At 36.8% G+C, this 25,088-nt stretch overlaps 2 protein-coding genes across 2 annotated transcripts; both read right to left on the bottom strand.

Annotated features, from left to right (window-relative positions):
- Positions 1–257: 257 nt before the first annotated feature.
- Positions 258–10,623, bottom strand: LOC109061238 (prolyl 4-hydroxylase subunit alpha-3-like). Its single transcript, XM_042771011.1, has 13 exons — positions 10,318–10,623; positions 9,573–9,727; positions 9,184–9,407; positions 7,375–7,518; positions 6,073–6,124; positions 5,728–5,891; positions 4,982–5,158; positions 4,075–4,139; positions 3,705–3,864; positions 3,437–3,499; positions 3,254–3,322; positions 1,961–2,057; positions 258–1,550 (listed from the first exon to the last, which is right to left on the bottom strand). The coding sequence occupies exons 1-13, from the start codon at positions 10,497–10,499 to the stop codon at positions 1,480–1,482; spliced, it is 1,623 nt and encodes a 540-aa protein (XP_042626945.1). The 5' UTR covers positions 10,500–10,623; the 3' UTR covers positions 258–1,479.
- Positions 10,624–20,439: 9,816 nt separating this feature from the next.
- On the bottom strand, positions 20,440–21,507 carry LOC109067026 (odorant receptor 131-2-like). Its single transcript, XM_019084040.2, has one exon. It carries the CDS (start codon positions 21,388–21,390, stop codon positions 20,440–20,442), a length of 951 nt encoding a protein of 316 aa, XP_018939585.2. The 5' UTR covers positions 21,391–21,507.
- Positions 21,508–25,088: the final 3,581 nt, after the last annotated feature.

The raw sequence follows: 25,088 nt of genomic DNA on the forward strand, positions 1-25,088 counted from the left end.
TACATTTTTAATGCTACTCTATTAAACATCCAGTATATTATAATGTGATGCTTAATGATCTATAATACTTAGACAGATCCAGTATTACTCATGATTTGAGTGCTGAAGGATTTGGGAGTGGCTTCATTTGTGATAACTTGTAAGAAAAAAATTAATGCTGTCACATAAAAATAAATAAAATATGAATTGATAAAAGTGCACAATTTCATTTATATGGAATTGTAAAAAACATATTTATAGTATGTGTTCACTTGAGTTCACTTGGCTGTTTCCTCATAAAGCATCCAGAAATTTGTCCAGCTTTTCGTCGGGTGTCTTTTTTAATCATATGATGTCATTACATTGATGTCTTGCCGCCAGCCAATCGCTGCATTGGTATTCGTGGTTTTGAGTATCGATTTATCTCCCATGTGGGACACTTCAGGCTTACATCCATTTTGTATGGGCCATAAGAAGGCCACCAGTGCCATATCATTGCCTTAAGTGGCCCACATCCGCATGCTATCTGGGCTGTTTGTTATCTTTCAACTCATAAGGAAAGAGAACATTGTGAGAGCTACTTTTAGAAATTAATTAAACTGATTTTTCTTTTTTCTTAATCATAGTTTAAGGTCAACCAATACAGGAGCCTCTCAATATGAATTATCATAACTAAAGAAAGCAAGGCATGTACGTGGTTAACATAGTGAGGACAAAGCCATGGATAAAGCATGTGCACCTAATCAAGTAACCCTTATATTATTCCAACAGCAGAGGACAGCAGTGCTCTCTATTAAACTTAATGAATCTAAAATCAGGACTTGCAGTGGTTTTAAAGAAAAATTCCATTCAAGGTTTTACAATCACGGATATTCTGCACACAGACATTTGTCAGCACTGTACATAATGACAGCTATTAGAACATTTACATCATATTTAAAGTACTTAGCTCTTACTAATTTGTTATTACAAATTACCTACAAATGACAGATTTACATCATAGCAATGTTACACAGTATATAATGATATATTGTACATTTTAAAAAAAATCTTTTTTGAGGCAAATTAAATACTTTACAAAAAAAAAAAAACAACGTTACAAAGGTTACATTTATGGGAGTTAGTTTGCAACAAGTTACAGTTGTACTAGATGTACACTGGATACAAGTTATTTCTACATTATATTATATCCATTACATACATACATATATTGTTTGCTGTCAAAAAGATGACAGTACTCATATAAACATCAGTATTTTCCACTTTGATCAAACATTCTGGTGTTTATCTTGGGAAGCAGAAAGAAGACGTCACCTTGCCCTAAGGGCTGCATGCAAAACCACTCCTTAACCCACAAACAAACTTAAGGCTGTGGTCTCAAATCATCCATTAAGGCAGACACCTCTCCCCCCTTCATTTTCAGCCTTTCATTCCATCACTTGCCAATGTTGCTCCTTTAGGAGGGTTGACTCTTGTACTTTAAATGGTCTGTTGGTTTCTTCATTCCTCAGGATTAAGACTACAGCGACGTTGGAACTCCTGCCCAAACTCATGAACCCACTTATTGGCAACTAGAAAAGAAAAGACAGTGACTAATGTCTTAATATTGGTATGTTTTTCAGAGAAATCATAAGGCTTCAAAAGTCTTGGAATAAAGCAAATTAAAGGATCTGTGACATCTTTAATGGTTTGTTTTAGGCTTAACGGGAGTGAATGAGTAAATAATAGCAGAACTTTAATTGTCCTTTAATTGTGTCCTATAAAGCTATATATCCATTCCTAATTTGTTGAAGGTTCACAATTTCCCTTTGCTTTAATTTGTTTGAGCATTCCTGTAGCTCAATTAGTAGAGTGTGGCATTGTCAAGATAAAAATTTTGATTTCCAGGAAATTTATATCAAATCAACTTATCTAATGTATACTTTGAATGCAATGTAAATGGCTTTGGATAAAACAAGACCATCTTATATAACAATCATACCCCATTTATCGCCAACTATGACAGGGCAGCCAGCATGAAGAGTGTCAACATTTCCTTGACCATTTCTATGAAGATTCCACCAGAAGAGAGCACCATTCTGGAATGCAAACATAAAAAGTTGATACTGTAAACCCTATAACAGGGGTCGGCAAACTATGGCACGCGTGCCAACAGTGGCATGCAGAGGGATAATCGCTGGCACACGAGCAATAGGGAAAACTGCATACTGACGTACATTTTGCGGTAATAACTTCTCATAGTAATACAGCCTGTTAGGAGCTATAATTACTATTAAAGTGTGAGAATTAACTACTGTGAGGAGCAAGTGTAACAGAGGCCAGCAAGTGGGCGCTGTGCAAGTAAACCTCACTCCCCTGACCTCAAGAGACGCACTAACGACTGACACTAGTGGCTGCAGTCATTTAGCCTCCTTGTTAGTGTGTCTGCCTCCCATGCCTGAGACCCAGGTTTGAGATCCACTCGGAGCAAGGACGAGGTGTAGCGGCGAGGACCCAGGAGAGAGGGGTTAAACAAGGAACGCGGAGACGAAGGAGAAACTCAAACACTGGTCTTTAATGACACAAAACCAAGGGGTAACACAGGGCTGACGCACGCACAAAGAACCACTTAGACATTCAATACCAGACAGCAAAATGAGGGGCAGAACACACTATAAATACACCAGGAGCAAACAAAGATAATTAATGACACAGCTGAAACTAATGGAACTAATCAGGGAACATAATGGGAACAGGAAACATGACCAAAACAGGAACTAAGACAGGGGTAAAACAAGGAAACACAAGTCCACAACACTGACACCTGAAGTTCTATTAATGCACATTCCCTTTGATCAGGGGTGTCAAACTCAGTTCCTGGAGGGCTGCATCCCTGCAGAGTTTAGTTCCTACACACATACAATTTAGCTTTCAAATAAGCCTGAAGGTCTTGATTAGCTGGAGCAGGTGTGTTTAATTAGGGTTGCAACTAAAGTCTGCAGGGCTCTAGCCCTCCAGGAACTGAGTTTGACACCCCTGCCATAGTGGGTGGTGAAAACCTGAGTGCCTGGAGGTGAAAGTTCAAAATTCTAGCTAGCTATCTGTCAGGGTCCTCCAACAGTTCATTTATTGAAACAACACCGACTCCCAACCCTAAAGCTTTTGTTGTAACATGATATCCAATGAAATGTCTGACCTCAATAGAAAACAAACTGTTATCACTCAGCATTGCATGGCATAGCATTCTGAAAGCTGTGCAGAGTAAAGTCTGTTTGTGTTCTGTTTTGTTTTATACCTCCACTACAGGAACACTGAAGTTAGCATAAATAAAGGCTGTGAATCCTCCTGCTTCCACAGAGCTCAGCTAAAGAGGAAAAAAATCAAGTTAAGTTGCTGAATGCTTCTCAAACTGTATTGACAAGATATTGTCTTTTAATTAAGAAAGTAAGCAATTGTCAAGGACTATTTTTTTACTTACATATATCATGAATGTAGCCACTCGATTCCCAGTTTTTAGTCTGTACAATGGACTAGAGTCAGACTGCCATTAAAAAATAAAATAAAATTCCATTATACACAATGGGTCTGCATCATTATATATAAAGTCCATATAATATAAATGATCAATAAGAGATTTCTGCATTGAAAAACACTTTAGTATTTCAGAATTTTTGGAAATGTTTTCCTGTAAATGTGTATGAATGTTTTGGGAAAGATAAGAGTAAAATAAAATTCTTGTTACTCACTGTGGCATGGTCAAAATGAGGTTCATAGTGTCCTCCAATGCCATAATTTACAACTTGGAGATATTCAGCATAAGGAGGCTGCACATTCAACCCAGTGACCATACTGATGCGCCTGTCCACTTTGCCCACAACTCCATGGGCTGACTCTTTAAGCCATGCACTGAAAGATAATTGACAAAAATTGTAATGTGAGAGCCATGTTACACACTAAGGAAGTACAAAAAGAGAAAAAAATGTATATTATTGGAAATTAGATATATTATTATAAGTATTATTTACCACTGAGATATGTCGGCTTCGAATGTTTAGCAATACACTAGTATATGAGCTTATTTAACTTTCATGGGGTCTTAAAAAAATTTACTTGTACCTTTTGCTGATGCGATATTCTGCAGTGGCCTGATTTACTCCTGATGCCACAACTGACCTTCTGAGCTGAAGGACAAATAACATATATAAATATAAATATATATATTAATCACTGTGAAGAACAAAAGTACACATTTGAAGAGAGAGACAAATAGATAAGATCAGAACAAAATAATATCTTGCCATTTCTGTTATGTGAGAATTACAAAAGGAAAGAAATATCAAACTCCTGGCAGGGAGTTTTAATCCAAAGTTTTAATCCAAAAAAAAAAAAAAGGACAGAAACACATGATTTATTGCTCAGTCTGCTCCCACAAAAAGAAGAAGAAAAAAAAACACTAGGTGGAATAACTGACGAGCTTTGAGCACAGTTGATTCTGACTGCATGACTTATTCACTTTATTTTTTCTCCAGCTCGGTTTCAGTCTGGCTCATGTTGTATGATTAATTATGCCTGGAAGAGGAGGAAAAACTAACACACAAAATGTTGTGTCTCTCTTGAGAAACCGGCTTTATACAGCCACTTTGAAGAGTCTATCCATGTTGAGCTGGACAGTAACTGGCATACATAGTTTGTTTAAGCAGTAAGATAAAAAGTGGGTGAAAAATGTATTGTTCAGAAGAGGACAAATTAGAGAATGGTAGCAGGATAAACTCACCTAAGAACTGGCAACAAGTGAGAGCTCTAATCTTTGCCAACCATTTTCCCTCAATCCAAAAATTATCCAAGACTTAGTAACATCCCAGTTATGGTCAAAATTCACTCACTCTTTATTGTACTTTATATCAAAGCAAGCATACTGCACCATCAGTGATACCTTGTGTAATTTTCAATAAACTTCTTCCACATCTTGTCAAAATACTCATTGCATATCTAATTCTGTATGTTTCCACATAAAGGAACTCACCCCTGGAACAGCATATTCTTTGATTCTTTTAGCTTCAGCTCGGGTGACAAAGCTATGGAAGAGCACAACATAAGGTTGCAGGCTGATTAGCTCTCGTTTAATTGGTTGCAGAAGTAGACCAGGGTTGCCATTGGTGAAATAGTCACAGAACAACCTAGGGTTCTCAAAATGTTTTGGCTGCAAAAAGAAAGTGCATTTTTATGATTATTATTATTATTATTATACAGACAAGTATCAAGTATACACCACTGGTTGAGCCAACATGACTGAACAGCCAAAACAAATAGACTGAAATTCCATTTGGTGCCACTAGTCGTGCAGAAATTACACACTTAAAGCAGGTTGATATTTCATGTGACCTTTCTCACGATCTAAACCTGATGTAATTCACTTTTGTACATTCCTGGGCAATTTTCTTCAGGCTGTCACGGGAGGAATTCTACCAAGCTCCACAGAGGATTTGCCATAACTTTTGCCATACTTTCTCCTTTTATGATAGGAATCATATGAAGTTATTTAGGGGAAGTTTAGTGGAAGTTGCAATTGCAATGATTCTTGAAATTATTTCTGAGTGGCAATGTCTAAATACTTTTCTTTTGCTAACATATGTGCTAATATTTAATATTTGTTTAGCTTATAATACTTCCAACAATAGATAGTATTGAATAGCAAGACATAGCCTCTGATAAACAGTGGCCACCACATTGTTTGAATCACAAGCTGCGGAGCATAGTGTGGAATGATACCTGAGAACCTTTTGTTTGACACAGCTTCTCATAGACATTCCTGGTTCTCAGATAGGTGGAGTCAGGCCTTTTCAAATCCAAGCTTTGGTTAGTAACAGGCGGACTTTCTTCAAGGAGCTTCTCATACTTCTCCACATTGAAATGTACCCTACTGTTCATAGGATCTAGAAAACAAGATTGAAACTGCATTGTGATGGAATATGATAGAGAAATTTACATATAGATTATATTTAAATTCATCTCTATTTATTAATTAAAAATAAATGGATCTGTTTGGCCAACTATTTTTTTTTTCTCACTGTCTCACATATTGCTGTCAGCTGATAGAAGACTGCAGAGGCTTACCATGAAGCAATAGTTCCTGGGAGAGACTGAGGGCGTAAGATATGTTTCCAGTCTAAAAAACATTGAAAATACTTAACAAGCGTAAACTCTTCACTAGATTGCAAAATGCATCCATAAAAATTTGAAACTTTGGCCCTGTTTGTACCTAGTATAAAAATCCCTTGAGTGATCCAATCACAAGTGGTCAGCCAAGACACTGTTTACATCTGCTTGAAAATGCATCTCCTGTGAGCCCAGATTTTGAGAGGAGAGTTTCTGGTTTTGTGAATACATACACTGCTCAGTATCTACACTGCTCTCATTAGTTTTTAATCTTATGTTTTCCATTTTCATTTTCATTTTAGTCAAAGTAATTTCTTTAAAATAGTTTCAGTAATTTTGTTGTGTCTTTTTGTCATTATTATTATTATTATTATTGTTAGGGGCCAAGCACTGAAGGTGCATAGGCACCTATTGTATCCTTTGGCGTTATTCTTCTTCTTCCGTTTCTTCCGCTCTTGAGTCTATGGCAGCCCATAGAACCGCTTGCAGGAAAGTTGGGAAATTTGGCATACTGATAAAGGACAGTCCCAAGGACAGCTATTTTTAATTTTTCGTAAAACCTACTTTTTCAAACTCGTCCTAGACTGTTTGTCTGATTTTCACCAAAATTGGGTCAGATCATCTTCAGACCATGCTGGCAAAAAGTTATGGAATTTTATAGCAGTATTCCCTTTACATAGTAGCAGTTAAAATATTTGTTGTAAATCTCAACTTAAACATAAATGTAATCAAATTAAAAACTCCTTTTCATACAACTTGTGTATTCTTCTTGTGATGATGCGTCTTGAGGGAGGCTCATACGTGCCGTCATTCACTGCGATCCTATTTATATAAAAAGTGACCTTTGCAAATCATTTGAATTTTGTGCCAGTACGTCATAGATAGCACGTGTCGGAATATAATAATAATTATATTAAAAACTGTGTTAATGCGCGATAAAATAATTGTCGGAATTTGTTAACAAGATAATAATGTGTTAATTTGCCCAGCCCTAATTTTATTTAATTTCAGTTAACATTCATATAATTGTACGTTTTTTTTTTCTGTGATTTTAGTATTAGTTAAACTAAAATAATCCTGTCAACCAACCAACTAGGCAGTTTTTCATTGTCGATTGTAGCACATCAATATGGTACATTCTGAATACCTCCAAATGTGATTTGATAAACTGTTCAGAACCGTGTTTAAACTGGATTGGAGCACCCAAGATGGATCTTAATACCTGGTGTGATCATATTTATTTTATAAGAGGTATCATACCTTAAAATGAGAGAAAGCTAAATGGTCAAGGGCATCTTCAAGTGTGCCTTCATTTTCTGGACTCCATTCTCTTCCTCGAAAGAGACGAACTGCCTCCTCAAACCAATGCACAGAATGGTAGTAATCTTCCAAATCATAGGCCACCTTCAAACATAAAGCTTCCACAGATGTAGCATAACACAAATATGGCATGGAAATGGAAAAAAGCGAAAAAGATAATGACATCCCACATATCTGACTCTTGGACTCAGAATCCTTCTTAAAGGGGTCATATGATGCTATTTTAAAGATCATTATTTGGTGTAACAGAATATGTTGACATGCTTTAATGTTCAAAAAACACATTATTTTTCAAATATTGTACATTATTGTAATTCCTCTATGTCCCGCCTCTCTCAAACGTGTGTCGTTTTCTACAAAGCCCCTCCTTCCAACAAGCGCAGTCTGCTCTGATTGGCCAGCTGACCCAGTGCATTGTGATTGGCCGAACACCACAAGCACGTGTCGGAAATGTACCACCCCTTTCCATAATTGCGAGCTTCAGCTTTAGTAAATAATGTTCTTAGTTTTACCATCAGTTCAATCCTGCAAAAGGAACAGAGTCGCGTGACAGACACAGTGATGATGCTCGTACGTATTTGCAGTACACAAGCCGCGATTAAAAAAGCTGATTCCACTGTGATGTGATCCTTTCTCTCTCTTACAAACACACACACAAAACGCATACTCTACACGGCGCAAAACTCCGCATTTGAACAGTAAATAGCAAATACTTAAACTATTAAAAAAAATACTTACAGTAGCTGATTCAGAATAAGCACCAGATTGTCTAAGCAAAGTCAGAATTTACCCATTTTTTTTTAGAAATAGCCTTTGCACAGCCAGCCTTGTAGGCCACTCTCCTAGGTTCACAAAACTGTCATCCATTAAATGCATTGCACAAATTTCGAACATCTGGGTTGTGCTGTTCTGTTGTAAATACATCTTAACCAATGATTCATCATTGCATCTACTTTCAGAAGGCCAAATAAAGTGCTTTAGCTTTCGCACAGAAACACACAGCGTCTCCCTGACATGGCTGTATTAACACTACCGTGATTCCTGAAACCACGCCTTCCTTCTTTGCATGAACAATTGGGCAGCAATATTTCCACTTGGTGACATAGACATGTGGGGGCGTGTTTGAATGATTTTTATGGGTTTGAATGAATTTTATGGGAGACTTTGAGCTTTGTGACTCTGCAGATCTTATACATGCACAAATAGCTACATAACACACTAAAGAAAAGAAAAAATAGAAATCCCATCATATGACCCCTTTAAACAGTTCAGTCAAAAACCATTTAGTCACTGGTTATTCAGTGTGTTACTTTATGAATGTTAAAAGAAGTTTCCAACTGCTGGCAACACAGCATATTTTACTTGGTAGTTGTTCAAATGGTGGTGAAGAAAAAAGACTGTGCTTATTACAAGAAGGCAACAAAACAGGACTTTTCTTTATGCATGAAGGAATAAATGTTTAAATCATTTGGTATGTTATTCACCACAAAAGAGGCACCATTACTAAACAAAACTGAGTAGTATGGAATGTACATCAAGAAGTAATATTATGCTCAAGTGCCGGGAACACATTCTGAACACATTTTTCCAGAGGTTTTCCCAGTGATTCATAACACATTCCAAACTCTGAGAGCATGGGCAGAAGTGTTTCTTGACCCCTCTTAGTGTTACGCGTGTGACAAATAAGAAATGATTAGCTTTAATGCCATGCTATGCTTTGCAGACTGGAAATAATACAGTGTGTCCCACCTTTCCAACAAGGAAGCAGTCATCCCCAGATAGTGTATCAGACACAGGAGGTTTGTAAATGTCCATAGCATTTCCATCTGTGATTCGCTGGAAGTGACCTCGCACAAGCCCCTCCACACGTAGATGGTACACATCCTGAAGTCTCATCAGCCCCTGTGCTGCACCCTGAAGGTCCTCCAGCTTGGGTAAGCTGCCTTCCATCCTCCTGTAGCCCTCCCTAAGGGCTTAAAGAAAACAGTAAATGGGGGTTGTGAAGGGGTAGAATTAAATAAGACAAGCAAGCCAAAAGTTCAGTGAAAAAAAACAAACGAAGCTACAGTTACATTTATGAAGCTGTGGATCATGGATTTTCTTAAATGCATAAGTGTGTGTGAAGGTCAGCAAACTACCATTAATATTTTCTTCTGCTTCATTGCTATTGACAACATTCATCCATTCAGACTTGAGTCTTTTGACCAGTTTGAATGCAACAATTGGATTAGCTATGGTAGCTGATGGCTCATTGTATATCCCACTGTGCAATGATGTGACTCTTGAGAAGAACCTAAAAAAGATAAAATATTATTAATATTTGGCTGTATTTTTTATTTATTAAAAAGGTTTTACAATAACAACAAAATAACAACAAAATCTGTCTGCTGTAACCTTCAGTGTTGGTATATCTGTCAAGTTAACAAAACAACAAGATACAAAAATGCCCTTTACAATTTTGTCGTTTTAATTTTTATGTTAAAAAAAAAAGTAAAAAACTGAAAAGTATATGACATGTATAACAGAAATTATGCAGTGATGTATTTTTTTATTTGATTCAACAAGAAACTGAACTGAAAGCATATTATTCTGTGTTTAACTGTAACATTAAATTTAGCAATTTTAAATTTTTGACGTGTTTACTGTTACCATTTTTCTTTTTTGTTAGGGGTCGCTCGCTTTGTTGAGCAAAGGTAGGCATGGTTATTAAAATATACTGTCGTATATTTTACATAAACAGTCGAATAGTGCCGTATATTAAAATGAATATTTAATACACATATATTTCTTATAGCGTAACGATTAAACGTGACCATCATTTTGTTAATTAATTATTTCACACTTTAATACATTTATATAAATGATAAAATTACGTTCTCTTACCTTTTAATATCGTCAAGTCTTTGTATTTCGTGTTCTAAATAAATTCTTAAATAATCCACGAGTTGTCTTTCTGCGAAAACCGCTTGCTTCACGCTCATCATTGAAGTGAACATCTCACCGAACGATTTTTCAGATATATTAACTACGTATAAAAATATAAAGAGACTAAAGTATGAAGACATCTTATAAAGAAGATTTTTAAGAGGTTTTACATATTAATGAACTGAATGGAATGAGTTATTCCACAGCTTTTCTTTCCTCTTCATGCGCAAGTTCTCACGCAGGAAAGAACTTGCACACCCCATGATGAGCCATCAGTGCGCGCGCGCGAGGGGAGGGGATGGTGGTTTATGGTTTTAGTAATACCACAAGTATACAGAATAAAAATAGGATTAAAGGAAAACCGAAAGTTCGTTGATCTCATTGCTTCTATACAGTCCTGTTTTCTGTAGAAGCTTTAAAAAGAGTATTATTATAGACTTCCTGCTGGTTTCTTGCCACTGTATCCCATTACTTCAATGTAATGGAACAGCTGGAACATTTTATAAGAGAGTCATTGTGCAGTGAAGGATTAATACTGCTATATCAAACTGCCTGTGGTTTAAAGAACTACCTCAGAAATTTAGCTCCCACAATATATCTGCCCTAAAATATAAACTTAAAAGGAACACAAGAATTGAAACTGCAATTATACACTCTACTTAAACTTAAACTTGTTGACAGAATCATGTTCAAACAAAGTAAAGAAGAGAACTATAGATGATAACTATTTAATTTAATATAAAATTAGCAGTACTATGTGTTCTGCCTCTTTTAGTTAAAGAGTTTTTATTATATAGCCTATTTGTATACCCTATTATTAATAATTTGCAGTCTATGTTAACTTTTTTATAGACTATTAGAGAAACTATTTAACTACAATGTAAAATGTCTACCCTTTTTCAGTCATAAGATGGAGCCATTTAGCTGTGCTTTCTTGCATTCATATAAAAAGACTGTATGCTGATTTAAATAGGCCTGTGTTTAATATAGAAAGTAAATGCACTGGGTTGTCAAACTGTGGTAACTGAACTTTACAAAAATGTTACAAATCCAGTTTATGTTCAAATTCCATTTTTAATATACTACAAATTTACATGCCACACACATTATGCTCTATACATCTTTTGCTGCTCTAATAAAATATGCAGTAACACTTTATTTTAAGGTGTCCTTGTTACATGTTACATGTACTTACTTTTATAATAAAAATAATTATGCATAATTACATGCAAGTAACCCTAAGCCAAACCCTAACGCTAATAATATAGTAAGTGCATGTAGTTAATTAATATTACTCAGTACTTAAATGTGTAATTACACTATGACAAGGACATTGTCATGAATCGGTCCTTGGCCTTCAGTCCAATTGCCACCAGAGGTCACCCTTCCATTATATTGACTCTCACACTACACAGACTGTTTCACATTACCTTGGACTACATTTCCCATGTGGCATTTCACTAATCACACGCTCACCTGTAGCCAATTACACACACACTATAATATACCCACTCAGATCCTTCTCAAATCACTGAGTATTGTTTAGCATTTATCACTGTTTTAGCTTCTTTACGGAGCCTGCCCCAGTTATCTTAGTCTAGTCATAGTTCTGCCTAAATTTTTCTAGTCTAGTCATAATCTTGCCTTGCCTGTTTTCCTGTGTTCAGATTCTTGCCTGTGTATTTTGGATTACCCTTTCTTCTTGCCGTCCGGACTCTGTTTATCCCTGCCTGTACTATTGCTGTATACCTGGATTATCTCTGTTTACCTTGCCCTGTTGGATATTGTTCAGCGGGGCTTGATCACGTCTGTCCTTGGATTACTCTTCGTCTTGCCTACACTACATCTTATTTTGTTGTCAACTCATGCCTGTTTTTGACCACGTCTTTAATAAAAGCATGCAGATGGATGCACACGTCTCTTGTCTCTGTCACCCTGTAACAGAATACTCAGCCTTACAAGGATCCAGTAAAATTAAGTGTTACCAAATATGCTTGTTCTCCGATATTTACTTTAATTATGATGCTGCTATAATGTTCCTGGTTGTTTGTGATTGTTTAATTAATTATTTATTTTTGTTATATAAAATTCAGACACAAAATAAAGATTTTTTTTTATTCTTAAAATAATTTCTTAATAGAAATCTGCATCAGCAAATCTTGTGCACAAAATGCACAATATTTCAAAGCAGTGAAACATCTTTAATCCCGCAATCCATATTCAAGTGGACAGAAGCACTGCAGGACCAGCATAAACTAGTGATGGCGAGATGAAGCCTTATGAAGCATTGAAGCTTTTCATCCAAGTGGTTCACGAAAGGGTTCATTTCTCGAGGCTTCATTTGCTCACAATACCACCTGGTTGCCAAAGAGTGTAAAACAAGCAGATACATTACAGATGACCTGATGTGATCTATGATTACACTGTTTTGCGCCAGTTAAGGCTTAGAAATAACAATCTATTTCCACATAGACTAATCTATTTATTTGAATATAATGTGTATTTCATAATGATTGTATAACATAATATAACTCTGTAATAAATGTATTGGCTTGAAATGAATGGGGCTATCAAATGTGTGTAAATCAAGTCTTTGCTCATAGGCAAGAGGGCCAATATTATTAGTCTAAAACTTGAAAGTGGCTGAGTTTAACAGGGCAGAGGACTGTGAATTTAAAAGATTTGAACCCCTTCCTGAACCAGTCAGGCCAAGCAAGATTTCAGACGTTATAAATGAAGTCATTGCTCTAAAGCGATATGAGCCTTGATATGCGCTTTGCTGAAAGCTGCCAGGCCACTTAGCGCTCCAGACTCATAGCTATGAGGGTGAGTGGGCTAGCAAAGCTTAGTACTTCCAAATATGTGAGAGCCGGTGAGAAAATAATGCACATTGATGGATCTTATTATCACAGGACGAGCGCTGTGACAGAATAGCTCCTACCCCCACGTCTGAAGTGTCTACCTCCACAATAAATTGTTTTATGGCATAAGGGTTGACGGATGAGAACAGCTGCTTCAGACGCACAAAGGCATGCTGAGCTGAGTCGGACCAGACAAAGCGGAACTTGACAGAAGTGAGGGCTATTCACGGAGCGGCAACTGAAGTTTAACTGAAGTTACGAATAAACCATGAGTGGTATTAAACACTGTCTTCCACTCATCTCCATCCTTTATGCGCACTAAATGGTATGCATTGCGCAGACCCAATTTCGTGAAGACCCCTGCCCCCTGAAAGATTTCAAAGGCTGACGACATCAATGGCAAAGGATACCAGTTCTTAAAAGTGATGTCATTCAGCCCTCAATAATCAATAAAGGGACACAGGGAGCCGTATTTCTTCTTCACGAAAAAGAACCCCGCCTCAGCGGGAGAGAAGGACTGGACAAAAGTACACCTGTACTAAGTCATTCATGGCTAACGACTCAGACAAAAACCTCTCAAGTGCTTTGCACTCAGGCACAGGCAATATAATTTCTTGCGAGATGGGATCGTACCCAGGTGAAGATCGAAGCTACAATCGTAGGGCCAATGGGGAGCAAGAGAAGTGGCCGTGAATGACTGAACATCGCCGGCAAATCGTGATACTCCTCGGGTACATTGGACAGATCAATAGGCTCCTTAAGAAAAACAGGAACAGACGAGACAGCAGTGACAGCAGACACTAGGCATTTGACATAACACGGAAAACTCAATTTATCTGGGGATTATGCTGTACTAACCATGGATGACCCAAGACAAAAGGAGACAATGGGGAATGAAAAACAAAAAAATAGGGGAATGCCATCTTCTATGGTCCACCTCTCATCCATGAAGTTCCCTTTGGCACCAGAGTCAATAAGGGACGAACAGGTCAATGATTAGCCTTGACAGTGCACAAACGCTTCGAATGTGGTGCGGGTCTTGAGTGGTGGGGAGATAGATGTCCTGCTCGCCAGTACTTCCCTGACTACTGCCGAGCTCTTGCTTTTACTGGAGAGGTAGTAGCAAAATGACCAACACCACCGCAGTACAGGCAAAGCCCCTCCTGGATGCAGCGTTGATGCTCTGCGGAAGTAATTTGGACCCTTCCCACTTGCATGGTCTGGGTTTCAGTGCTGGCTTCAGATAAAGAGTGAGTGGTGGAAGGATATCTACATTGGTCGAGACTGTTCTCGTGTGCGTGGCGATGAAGATCAAAGCGCTTGTCTAATAGAATCGCCAGTTCCACCAGTTGATTGAGGTGAGAGGGAATATCTTGAGCGAAAACCTCATCCTTAAACTCGTCGTTCAACCCGTCAGAAAGCATGCAGTTAGGGCCGGCTTGTTCCACTCGCAGGTAGCGGCCAAAGTCTGAAATTCGATAGCAAAGTCAACTGCAGCTTACACTGGTGCAGAGCAGCTAGTTGATGAGAGGCCTCTCATCGAAAGACAGATATCTTATCATTTCCTCCTTGAATGAAGCGAATTGCTGACAGCACTAACTCAGAGAGAGTGACACGTAGAGAGACTATAAAGGCCACCCTGGAACATTCCTTGGCATAGGTGATCGGCAGAAGAGAGAATACAAGCTCGTATTGGGTTAAAAAGGCGCAAAATCCCGAGGGCTCACCTGAATAACAGGGGGGATTATTAATCCTGGGCTCCAAGGAGTTACGAGGCATGGACGCAGTGAGATCTGTGACATGTGCTACCAGAAACTCCACTGCAAGTCTGGCAGTGGAAAGCTCCTCCTCATGCTTGCCCAGCAAAACTCCCTGCATCTCAACCACAGAGCGAATTGGCGTCTCCTTTGCTGGGTCCATGTTGGCCAGTTTATTCTGTCAGAGTGCGGAGAGAGGACCCGAACGCAAAGGTGCAGTTAACAGGGTTTATTCAGTTACAGAAAACATCTTAGGCAGACGCTGTCCTAATAGACTGAAAGGGAAGATGCAGGACGCAGAACTGGAGTAACACAGGAGATACGGCTTGGAAACACAGGATAGTCACCAGTCACAGGTGAACTTGAACTCGCAGTAGGTTGGTAATGGCGAGCAAGCAGCCCCAGTCGAGACACAGCTCCACAGACAGCGTCCAGAATGACACACAAATGCCAGCAGCATGGTACTGGACAGGAAACAAGTGAGACACACTCGACAAGATAGACTAAACTTAACCTGACTTGAGAGATAGACTTCTTGAACAGTAAATCAGAAATGATACCATAAACATTAAACGTCCAACAATAAACTGGCAAAGAGACCAGAAACATGTCAATATTAAAAAGTATAGGAGATGAGAATGCTGATTGCGATTACGAATAGGTGGACTGAATGCAGGGATAAAGCAGAGAAAGAGAGAGAGCGAGGGAGCGAGAGAGAAAAGGAGGGAAACAAACCTAACTTATGACACAACTGACATAACATATTCCTAGTCACTGTAACATTGAGAAAGACTAGGATCAGGAAATTATTGGTTATAAGAAACAGCCAGTCATAAAGAAAGGTGTAGGTAAAAAATATATAATGCATCTTGGTGCAGTCTTTAAAAAAAATAAATAAATAATAAGAAGAATAATAAGAAGAATTTTAATACATTATACACATAAAGAAAGAATACCGACAATGTTGCTGCTATAATGACTTTTTTTCTGACGGCCATTGGCGCAAATCCTCAGCAAAGACCACGAGAACCAGATGAGTTCTCTGCACAGACCCCGTGGCTAGCCTTGATTCACTCACCATGTGATGTATTCCAATCTTCAGGAACTGGATGGATTTTTTGAGTGATGGCAGTACACAGTCTGACTTGTCATGCGGCCTGGAATTAAACCACGCTATGTTGGTTTTGTATATCCAGAGGAGAATCGCCCTCTCGACTGAACCTGGTTTCTCTTTCTGGGTTTCTGTCACAGATGGAGTTTGTAGGAACCCACTGTCACCTTTTGGCTTGCTTATTTGGGGACATTTAATAATGGGCAATATTGTCTATTTGATTGCACGGACACTATTGGAAGAGAAGAAAACTGAGCTGGATGATGACATCACTGAATCAATGATGAACTGACTTTCACAAAATTTTTAAAAAATTTAAAAAAAAAAAAGTTTTTTGTTGTGCTTTTTTTAAGAATTGAACTTTGAAGTTAGTTAATAAAATTGAAGTTAATAAAAAATACAACTGTTCATTGATTTTCATGTGAGCTCAGGTCCAATAAATAATGTTAGAAACAACTTTTAATTTTACTAACGTATTGGTTAATGAACTAAGATTAATAAATGATTTATAATTATTATTCATTGTTAATTTATGTTAACCAATGTTACTATAATGTCAATGAAGCCTTATTGTAAAGTGTTACAAAAAATTCAAAAAGGATCACAAAATTGTTCTGTTCTTAACTCACACAACATTTTATTGATTTAACTGTTTATTAAGATAAGCGAGTAAATATTTAATTATTGGCCAGAGAAAATATTCCAAGCCCAAGAAAACCACTATTTTAGCTGCAATATCTTTAGGCCCCAAATCTTATTTTCAATAGGTCATGCTTTAAAAAATACTGGAGACAGAATAATTATTCTAGTTGAGATTTTATAGACTCAACTATATTGTACTATACACATTGGCGTTAACTAGCAAGTTTAGAAAATGGATGAGCAGAAATGTAATCATAGAATATCACGGGGTGCAAAACTCAAGATCTGATTAGAAATGTTGTTCCAAAACAACGAGTCATTAGTTTATTGTTAAAAATAGTCTAGCATCATTACAGCATAACATTCCTCATTTCCTTGTGTTAAAGCTTAACATGGTCAAATGTACATTTATATTAATATTAGGGGACTTACACAATGTGTGTGTCTTTAGATTATTATTATTATTATTATTATTATTATTATTATTATTATTATTATTATTATTATTATTATTTTAATGTGTCATCACTAACATAGTCCTGCTTTGATATAATGGCCTGGAATGGTAATGGCTTGCTGGAATAATAAGGTTAAATGTGATTGCTGGTTATTAAATACAGTATTAGCAGGATATTATATCTAATAAAGTTAATGAATGTGTGTCATTTCAGATTATTTTAAAAATGTGTCTCTCAGCAGAGTTACCAAAACCGCAGGTTATTTGGAGGAGCATCTGGTACAGAAATGGTAACTAAGGACTGATGTAACATGAGACTACTCATTGTTGCTTGTTACCTTTCTTAGTTAACCCAAAGCAGGATGAAAACATGTTTATTTCATGACTCTGTGCTTTAATTAGGCCCAAGGGAGGCAATCTAACTGTCATAACGCTTCTAATAAGCACAAACTATTATTGTTTTGTATGTGTGGTCAATAAACATTTGCTCTCTGTATTGGGCCAATCATATCATATGTTAAATAAACAAATAAACTACATAATAAAATTTTAACAAATAATTCATAATAATAATAATAATTATTTATTTATTTATATTTATATGTTGATTTTCATTTATTTTTGTTTCTTGTATTTTATTTTTTATTGTTTACTTTTCCCCAATAGAGGGGCAATTACTGGTAATTACAATATCTCCCAAACTTGTCCTGGATTCACCGCATTTTGGATGTCCTTTTATTGATTTCCTGAAATCAGGGCTTTTTAAAAAGGTTTTGTTTCATGTAGAATACACGGCAGTATTTAGATGTAAATATGACACCATAAACCACGGGAAGCATATATAGATGGAATATAGCACAAATACTAGTATTTTTAAGGAAATTAGTTGTCAGTACCTACATACTAGCTCTATACTTACATTACACACTAAAATGATGTACTTTGCTGGTGATAGCACATTCATTTCAGAATGCAGCAAGGAACATTCACATCAGAAACATCTTCTTAATACCACAGACACCGTTGTTGTGTATTTCCATATACAGTAAACATTAGATACTAGCCTTATTATTTACCATAAACATCATTAAAACTTGTCTTTTACTTTTTGATGTCACAAACAAGGTGAATGGGCAATAGCTATGAGGACTGAAAAGCATGCATAGAAGTAAAATGCAGAAATGTCATGGCACATTTAGCATATTGTTTGCTATGTGCTATTAGCATCATCTCAAATGGAGTTACAAGGTTTTTGACCAGCGAATGACGGGAATTCGTTTTTGTTTTGTTTTTTTGTTTGTTTGTCCATCATTAGAATGGTCGCATCTGAGGCAGCAAAGTGACAATGACATGATGTGTAGCCAAGTATGGTGTCCCATACTCGGAATCTGTGCTCTGCCCAAGCATAATGTATTTGCACTCAAGTAGGAGTGAGTATTTGAAAAATATATTTAAAAGGTGCTTTTTTCAGCCATGTGCTGTGGTGCCGGGGGAGCAGTTGGGGGTTCGGTGCCTTGCTCAAGGGTCTCACCTCAGTCAGTGCAAGAGAGCACTGGTCATTCACTCACCCCTCCTACAATCCCTGCCGGTACAGAGAATCGAACCCACGACCTTTGGGTTACAAGTCTTATCATGTGCATCGCATTACACTTTCATCAGCTTACAGGTTATAAAGTTTATTGTAGCTATATGGGTTTTCAGTTTTTCTGGTTGTTGAATACTTTTGGTAAAAACTTCATGAAAGATTAAGCGCTATGTAGGATATTTAAAAAAATAAGCTATATTTAGATGGCGGGCATACTAAGACTCTATACTAAGAATAGCCTTAATAGAAAAACTGTTTCTTAAATGAAGAAAACGCTGTACTTATTCAAACATCAGTTCTTTATTTACCCTTGTATTGCAAACATTCAGAGATCTGTCTCCAAACAATTCCAAATTCATTCTGAATGGAGGCAGGGTGGAGTTTTAAGGTTTGGCAGACAGTTTGATGATCCAATGGTGTTACGAGGTTTAGTCACAAGCTCTTTTAAATGCTTTTCATTGGTTAAATATTTATAAAAACCCAAAAACAGACTTAAAGATAGCCAATAGCACTGATAAAAAAAAAGAAAAAAAGACGAAATATAGGGACAATAAATTTCAGGCCGACAACAACATGTAGCATGTATGTTTATTTATATATTTATTTAATTCAATAATTTTCCACAGCCCACTAGTGGTTAGGAAACACTGTACTACGATATGGAATGTGCTCATTTTAATGTAACATGTAAGACTAAGACATTTATGTGTATGAATAGGATATGTATTTACAGCAACATTATTTTCCTAAATGCAGAGTATTTATTTTAAATTTCCTTCAAACGGTTTAGTAAAAAATGTGATGGTTGCATGGAATATATTTTATATTACTTCAAAAAAAGCATGCAGTACACACATTGCAGTGTAGCAGATGACAATGAGCATCATGAACAGTCAGATTTGGTTTAACTTGATAACAGCCTCCATATCTACATAGAAAACCAGACTGTGCTCACATTTTCACAAATATACTTTTAGCTCATGTACGCTATACACTACAGTTCACAAGTTTAGGGTAAGTTCTTTAAGTTTTTAAGGAATTAATACTTTTATTCTGCAAGTATGCATGAAATTGACAGTAAAGGTGACAAAACTGATAGTAAAGACATTTATAAATTTACAAAAGATTTCTGTTTTTATGCTTTTGAACTGTATATTCATTAAAGAATCATAAAACATATATCATGGTTTACACAAAAGATATTAAGCAGCACAACTGTTTCCAACATTGATAAGAAATGTTTTTTGAGCACCAAATCAGCATATTAGAATGATTTCTGATGGATCATGCAACACTGAAGACTGAAGTAATGGCTGCTGAAAATTCAGAGATAATAATAATAATAATAATAATAATAATAATAATAATAATAATAATAATAATGACATTAAAATCTTATAGTAATGTAATTATTTTTTACACTCTCAAATTTACACTTAAAATGATCAAACATGGGTATATTACTATTATTATTATTATTATTTAGCTTTACTTTTTTTTAAATATATTTTCAATCCAAACATAGATAGATAGATAGATAGATAGATAGATAGATAGATAGATAGATAGATAGATAGATTTACATTACAGAATTTACATTGATTTTAAATGCTTGATCTGTCACTCTCCCAAAAGCAGAAACAAACAAACCTGTTGTTCTTGCACTGTTATTTAATTATTTTGACCTCTTTTTGTGGATCAATCCGTGCACCATAACAAGGCATGGCTTTCTTCATATAGTTTCTGAGGCTCTCATCTCTAAGTCCATAAATGAGTGGGCTTAGAAAGCGGGGAAGCAGGATGAAGCAGAAATAATAGATAAAAGATATATCTGCTTGAGACAAGTTCACACGCTGGAAAAGTAAGAGTTCTGCGACAGGCTGGGAGAAGGCCATCACGCTAAGGAGCAGTTGGAACCCATGAAGCAGCACTGTATGCAGAGCCTTCGTCACTGACACCCGGTCCTGCCGCATCCGCCGGGTCTCCAGCAGGATCCGAATGTACGTGAAAAGGATAACCACAGCGACCACTGCAAAGAAGATCCCGTTGAGGCTCACTTTGAACAGAGCCTGAATGTGAGAAGCAGTGAGAACAGTGGTTTTACAGAGCACAGGTGTTGAACGGATGTCTACATTGGGCTTGAGCTGCATCAAGACAAAGTCAACGGTGGGCAGGATGCAACTGATGATCCACATGCTTAGAATGATGATCCAAATCCTTTCAGATCTCCAGATGGCAGGACGGTGAAGAGGGTAGAAAATAGCCACGTAGCGCTCCAATGACATAGTGGAAAGAATGAGTGGGGTGTTTAGGAAGGTAGCTGTGGACACAAACAGCAGTGGAGCACAGAAGATGATTGCAAATTGCACACCACCCATTGCTAGCAAGAAAAGGGATACAGAGGAGAACAGCTGCAGGGTGTCGTTGATCAGCATGTAGGTGAAGAGGATATAACGAGAGCTGTCAAAGAACTGCTTGTGAGATGCAAAGGTGTATAGCGTCAGGAGGATGAAGAACAGGAAGGCAAAGAAGAACGGGATCACCACACACACCTTCACAATGACAGAGAGGTTAATGCTGGATGTCGTGTTGCCTGTGAGGTCTGTCAGATTCTGCATGGTTTCAAGCACTCTGCAGAGCTGCTGATGTTACAAAGGCTGAAAGGAAGTTAAGTTGCAAAATCAAATTTACTTAGTCTGGAATGTAGTAAATTAGAACAATATAGAATAGCAGTATGTAATGTTCACTGGATTATTAATAGGAGATTCTGCGTCTGATCTGATTTCCATTCACGAAATAAACTTTACACTTGTTCACTCACCACACTGCCTCTGTTGGAAGAGAAATTAAAAGATAATTAGAGATGGGCAGCCCACTTTTATACTACTGAAGATTTGCTTCATGATAAAGGAATGGGATTTATTTTCCCAAAGGATGGATTAATTTCACGCTATGAACGCAAAGCATCATTATAGCAATTAACAACCAAACAATCCAAACAAAACAAATCGAGCTGGCAGTAACTGGAAGAATAGTTTATGAATCGATAGGCAATGTGCTTTTGCAAAATTATTGATAACAATCATATGTTGATATAAGTTACATATCAATAAATTATTAAATATATTAAGTCACATTTAATAAAGTCATTTTGTAGTAAACTATTTTTCTTTTTTAACTCATCTGTTATATAAGTTGTCAAATATTCACCGCTGGATAAGCACATTCAGAATGTTTGCATGTTTCTTAGGGCTAGTCATTAACAGAGCTATCAATTATTGACTGCGAACTGTGGTGCTCTGCCTTATTTTACCATTTTGTTTGTTCTGCAGTGCAGCAGAAAAAGCTGTACTCAGAGAAGAAAGTACATTGGCAGCTTGATCTGCAGTGTCGCATGTCACTCATAAGGGAAATGAGACACGTAGCTCACAGCTGCTTGTTTTATGGAGTGCACTGACCTTAAATATGGAGGGAAGAGGGAAACATCGAGCAGCAAAGAGCAAACAACAAGCTTTATGAAAAAGAAGATCTGGAGCATTTAGGGGGGTTGAAAGTATGCATATTCCAGTCTGCATGATTTAGGTCAACAACAAGAATTGCTGCTTCTCTCCAACTATTTAATTGGCTGCAATGATATAAATATTAAACTTTGTTATATTAGCTTGGATATTATATCTTTGCTCATTTTAGTTTTAGAATTTATGTTGCTAACGTAAATCAACTGCCATGTTTATAAACTTCAACATAGAGCTACCTTTATTGTTATTTTAATTATTTTATCTATCTTTTTTTATTGGTTTATATGGCCTTCCATTCTAACACTGATAAAATCTCAGGATTAGACGTGCATCAAAGAAAATAGTTGACCAAATATTCAAAATCAAATCTTATGTGACTAATTACATGCTTTAGAGGTTGTTAAGAAGGCCGTCAGTGGTAAACCACAATTTTGCATATCAGTGTAATTTGTGTTTCCTAATTGTTTTGCCAATTATACAGCCTGCATATTCATATGCATAGATTATATGTATATTTGTGTGTGTGTGTGTGTGTGTACTGTATATGTATATGTATATGTATATGTATATGTATATGTATATGTATAGGCCTTCCAATGTAACACTGGTAAAATCTCTAAGGATCAGACATGCATCAACGAAAATAGTTTACAAAATCTTCCCGGAGTCAAATCCTATGTGGCTAATTACGTGCTTTAGAGGTTGTTAAGAAGGCCATCAGTGGTAAACCATAACATTGCATTTCAGTGTAATTTGTGTTTCCTAATTGTTTGGCAATGATGCAAGAGCTAGGTGGCCAAGCTGCCTGATCCCTTCGCACCGATCCAAGCTTCAAAGCAAATGTTTATTTAATGATTTTATGCTCTGATTAGACTCCTGAGTCATACCTTCACCACACAGAACTGGTCTGTTAGAATGATGTAAATATTTTTAATAAACATTGGCCCACAAAAAGTGCAGCACCCAAGACACCACAATAATTTTGTGAAACGTTCTTTAAAGAAAGAAAAGTTATGTGATTATAATTTATGGACTTTGTGATACTCAATATCTCTCGAACAAATATACATTAGTAGTAGTTATGTAACGATATTGCTGCATAACCACTTGTGAGAACAAGTCAGCTTCTAATGGAAGCTCCTCACTCCTTATATATAACTTTTTGAAAAATAACTAATTGTTACAAAAGGTACAAAATGTTTTTGGACATATCACACCCAGATGAAACTGGGAACAGGGGGTGTACTCAAACTGTCAATACAGGAGCAAAATTCTGGTCCCTTTACCCAAATACGGCCTGTACTTGTGTGTGTCTAGAAGATATATTAATTCATCAAAATGAAGTTTAAAATTGGAAAATCATGGGGTCTTTGCAGCAATTAGAAACCTATGGTACCTATTATGTTTACATCTAGCACTTATTATTATTATTATTATTATTATTTTATTTATTTATTTTGTTATTTGAAGTTAAAAAGAAGACAAATATAGACAACACAGGTTTAGAAATGGTGAGTGTACCATTATTGATGTTAGTATCACCATTAGTAAAACCAAAAATTGTATATTACATAAATCAAAAAATCAAAAAATAAATACATACATACATACATAATGTCTATGATTCATTAAAAAAGCTTTTTGTCTTAAAATTACCTATTATGATTGCATGAGTTTGCATCTTATTATGAAATGCAGATTCATGTTTAAATTTGAAATGAGCAAGAAAAAAAAACTTTATATAATCCAAGAAAGATAGTTTTAGAACAGAGACACTCTATTCACCTTTTTCTTGCCTTAAATATGGGCGTGGCCATTTGTAAATTCTATGCATCTGTCTTCCGATCTCATCTGCATCCAGCTATTTTTAGCTGTACAAAACAGTTTGTTTTGCTGCTTGATATTGAAAATGTGTGTGTGTTACCATATTATTTGAAGGTATTATGTTAATTATGAACACACTGGTTTGTATTGCAAACAGTTTTACCTTTTACTGCTTGTTGTTATTCTTCTCGTTATTTACTTATAGCGGCTAATGAACCGGAAGTCTCGCCCATAGGCCAGGGGCAGAGCCAGGTGGTCTCCACAGACCTAAGCTTGGCCACCCCTTTGGCCACTCCACTCAAAACTAAAATTTTGTCCCTTTTTTTGACAAGAAATGCATTTATGCTTTTTTGCTGTGGGAAAGTCGTGGCCTAATGGTTAGAGAGTTTGACTCCTAACCCTAAGGTTGCAGGTTTGTGTCTCGGGCCGGCAATACCACGACTGAGGTCAAGGCACCGAACCCCCAACTGCTCCCCGGGCGCTGCAGCATAAATGGCTGCCCACTGCTCTGGGTGTGTGTTCACGGGTGTGTGTGTGTTTACTGCTGTGTGTGTGCACTTTGGATGGGTTAAATGCAGAGCACGAATTCTGAGTATGGGTCACCATACTAGGCTGTATGTCACGTCACTTTATTAAGATGCAGAACCACCGTATGTTTTTATGGCCACATCAAACGGGAGACTTTTCAGACGCGCACTTCAACTTCGCCTCAGCACCAGGTGCAAGTCAAACGAGTGCAGAAATTAAGGAGCATGTGCCAAATGAGCTTCAGTAGAACAACAGTTCTGGTGAGATGATGTAGGCTATATGTCAGTAAAACAAACTTTCCTCTCCTGAGAGCTGTTTTACCATGCTCATGGCGCACACTCTTCAACTTTACACGAATATAAGGTGCATGCTCTATATCGCTTCATCATAAATAATACGTGCAATAAACTATGAGTATAGGAGAACATGGGGCACATAGTAACGGG

The sequence above is a fragment of the Cyprinus carpio genome, chromosome A15 (genome assembly GCF_018340385.1).
Source record: "Cyprinus carpio isolate SPL01 chromosome A15, ASM1834038v1, whole genome shotgun sequence".
Lineage (NCBI taxonomy): Eukaryota > Metazoa > Chordata > Actinopteri > Cypriniformes > Cyprinidae > Cyprinus > Cyprinus carpio.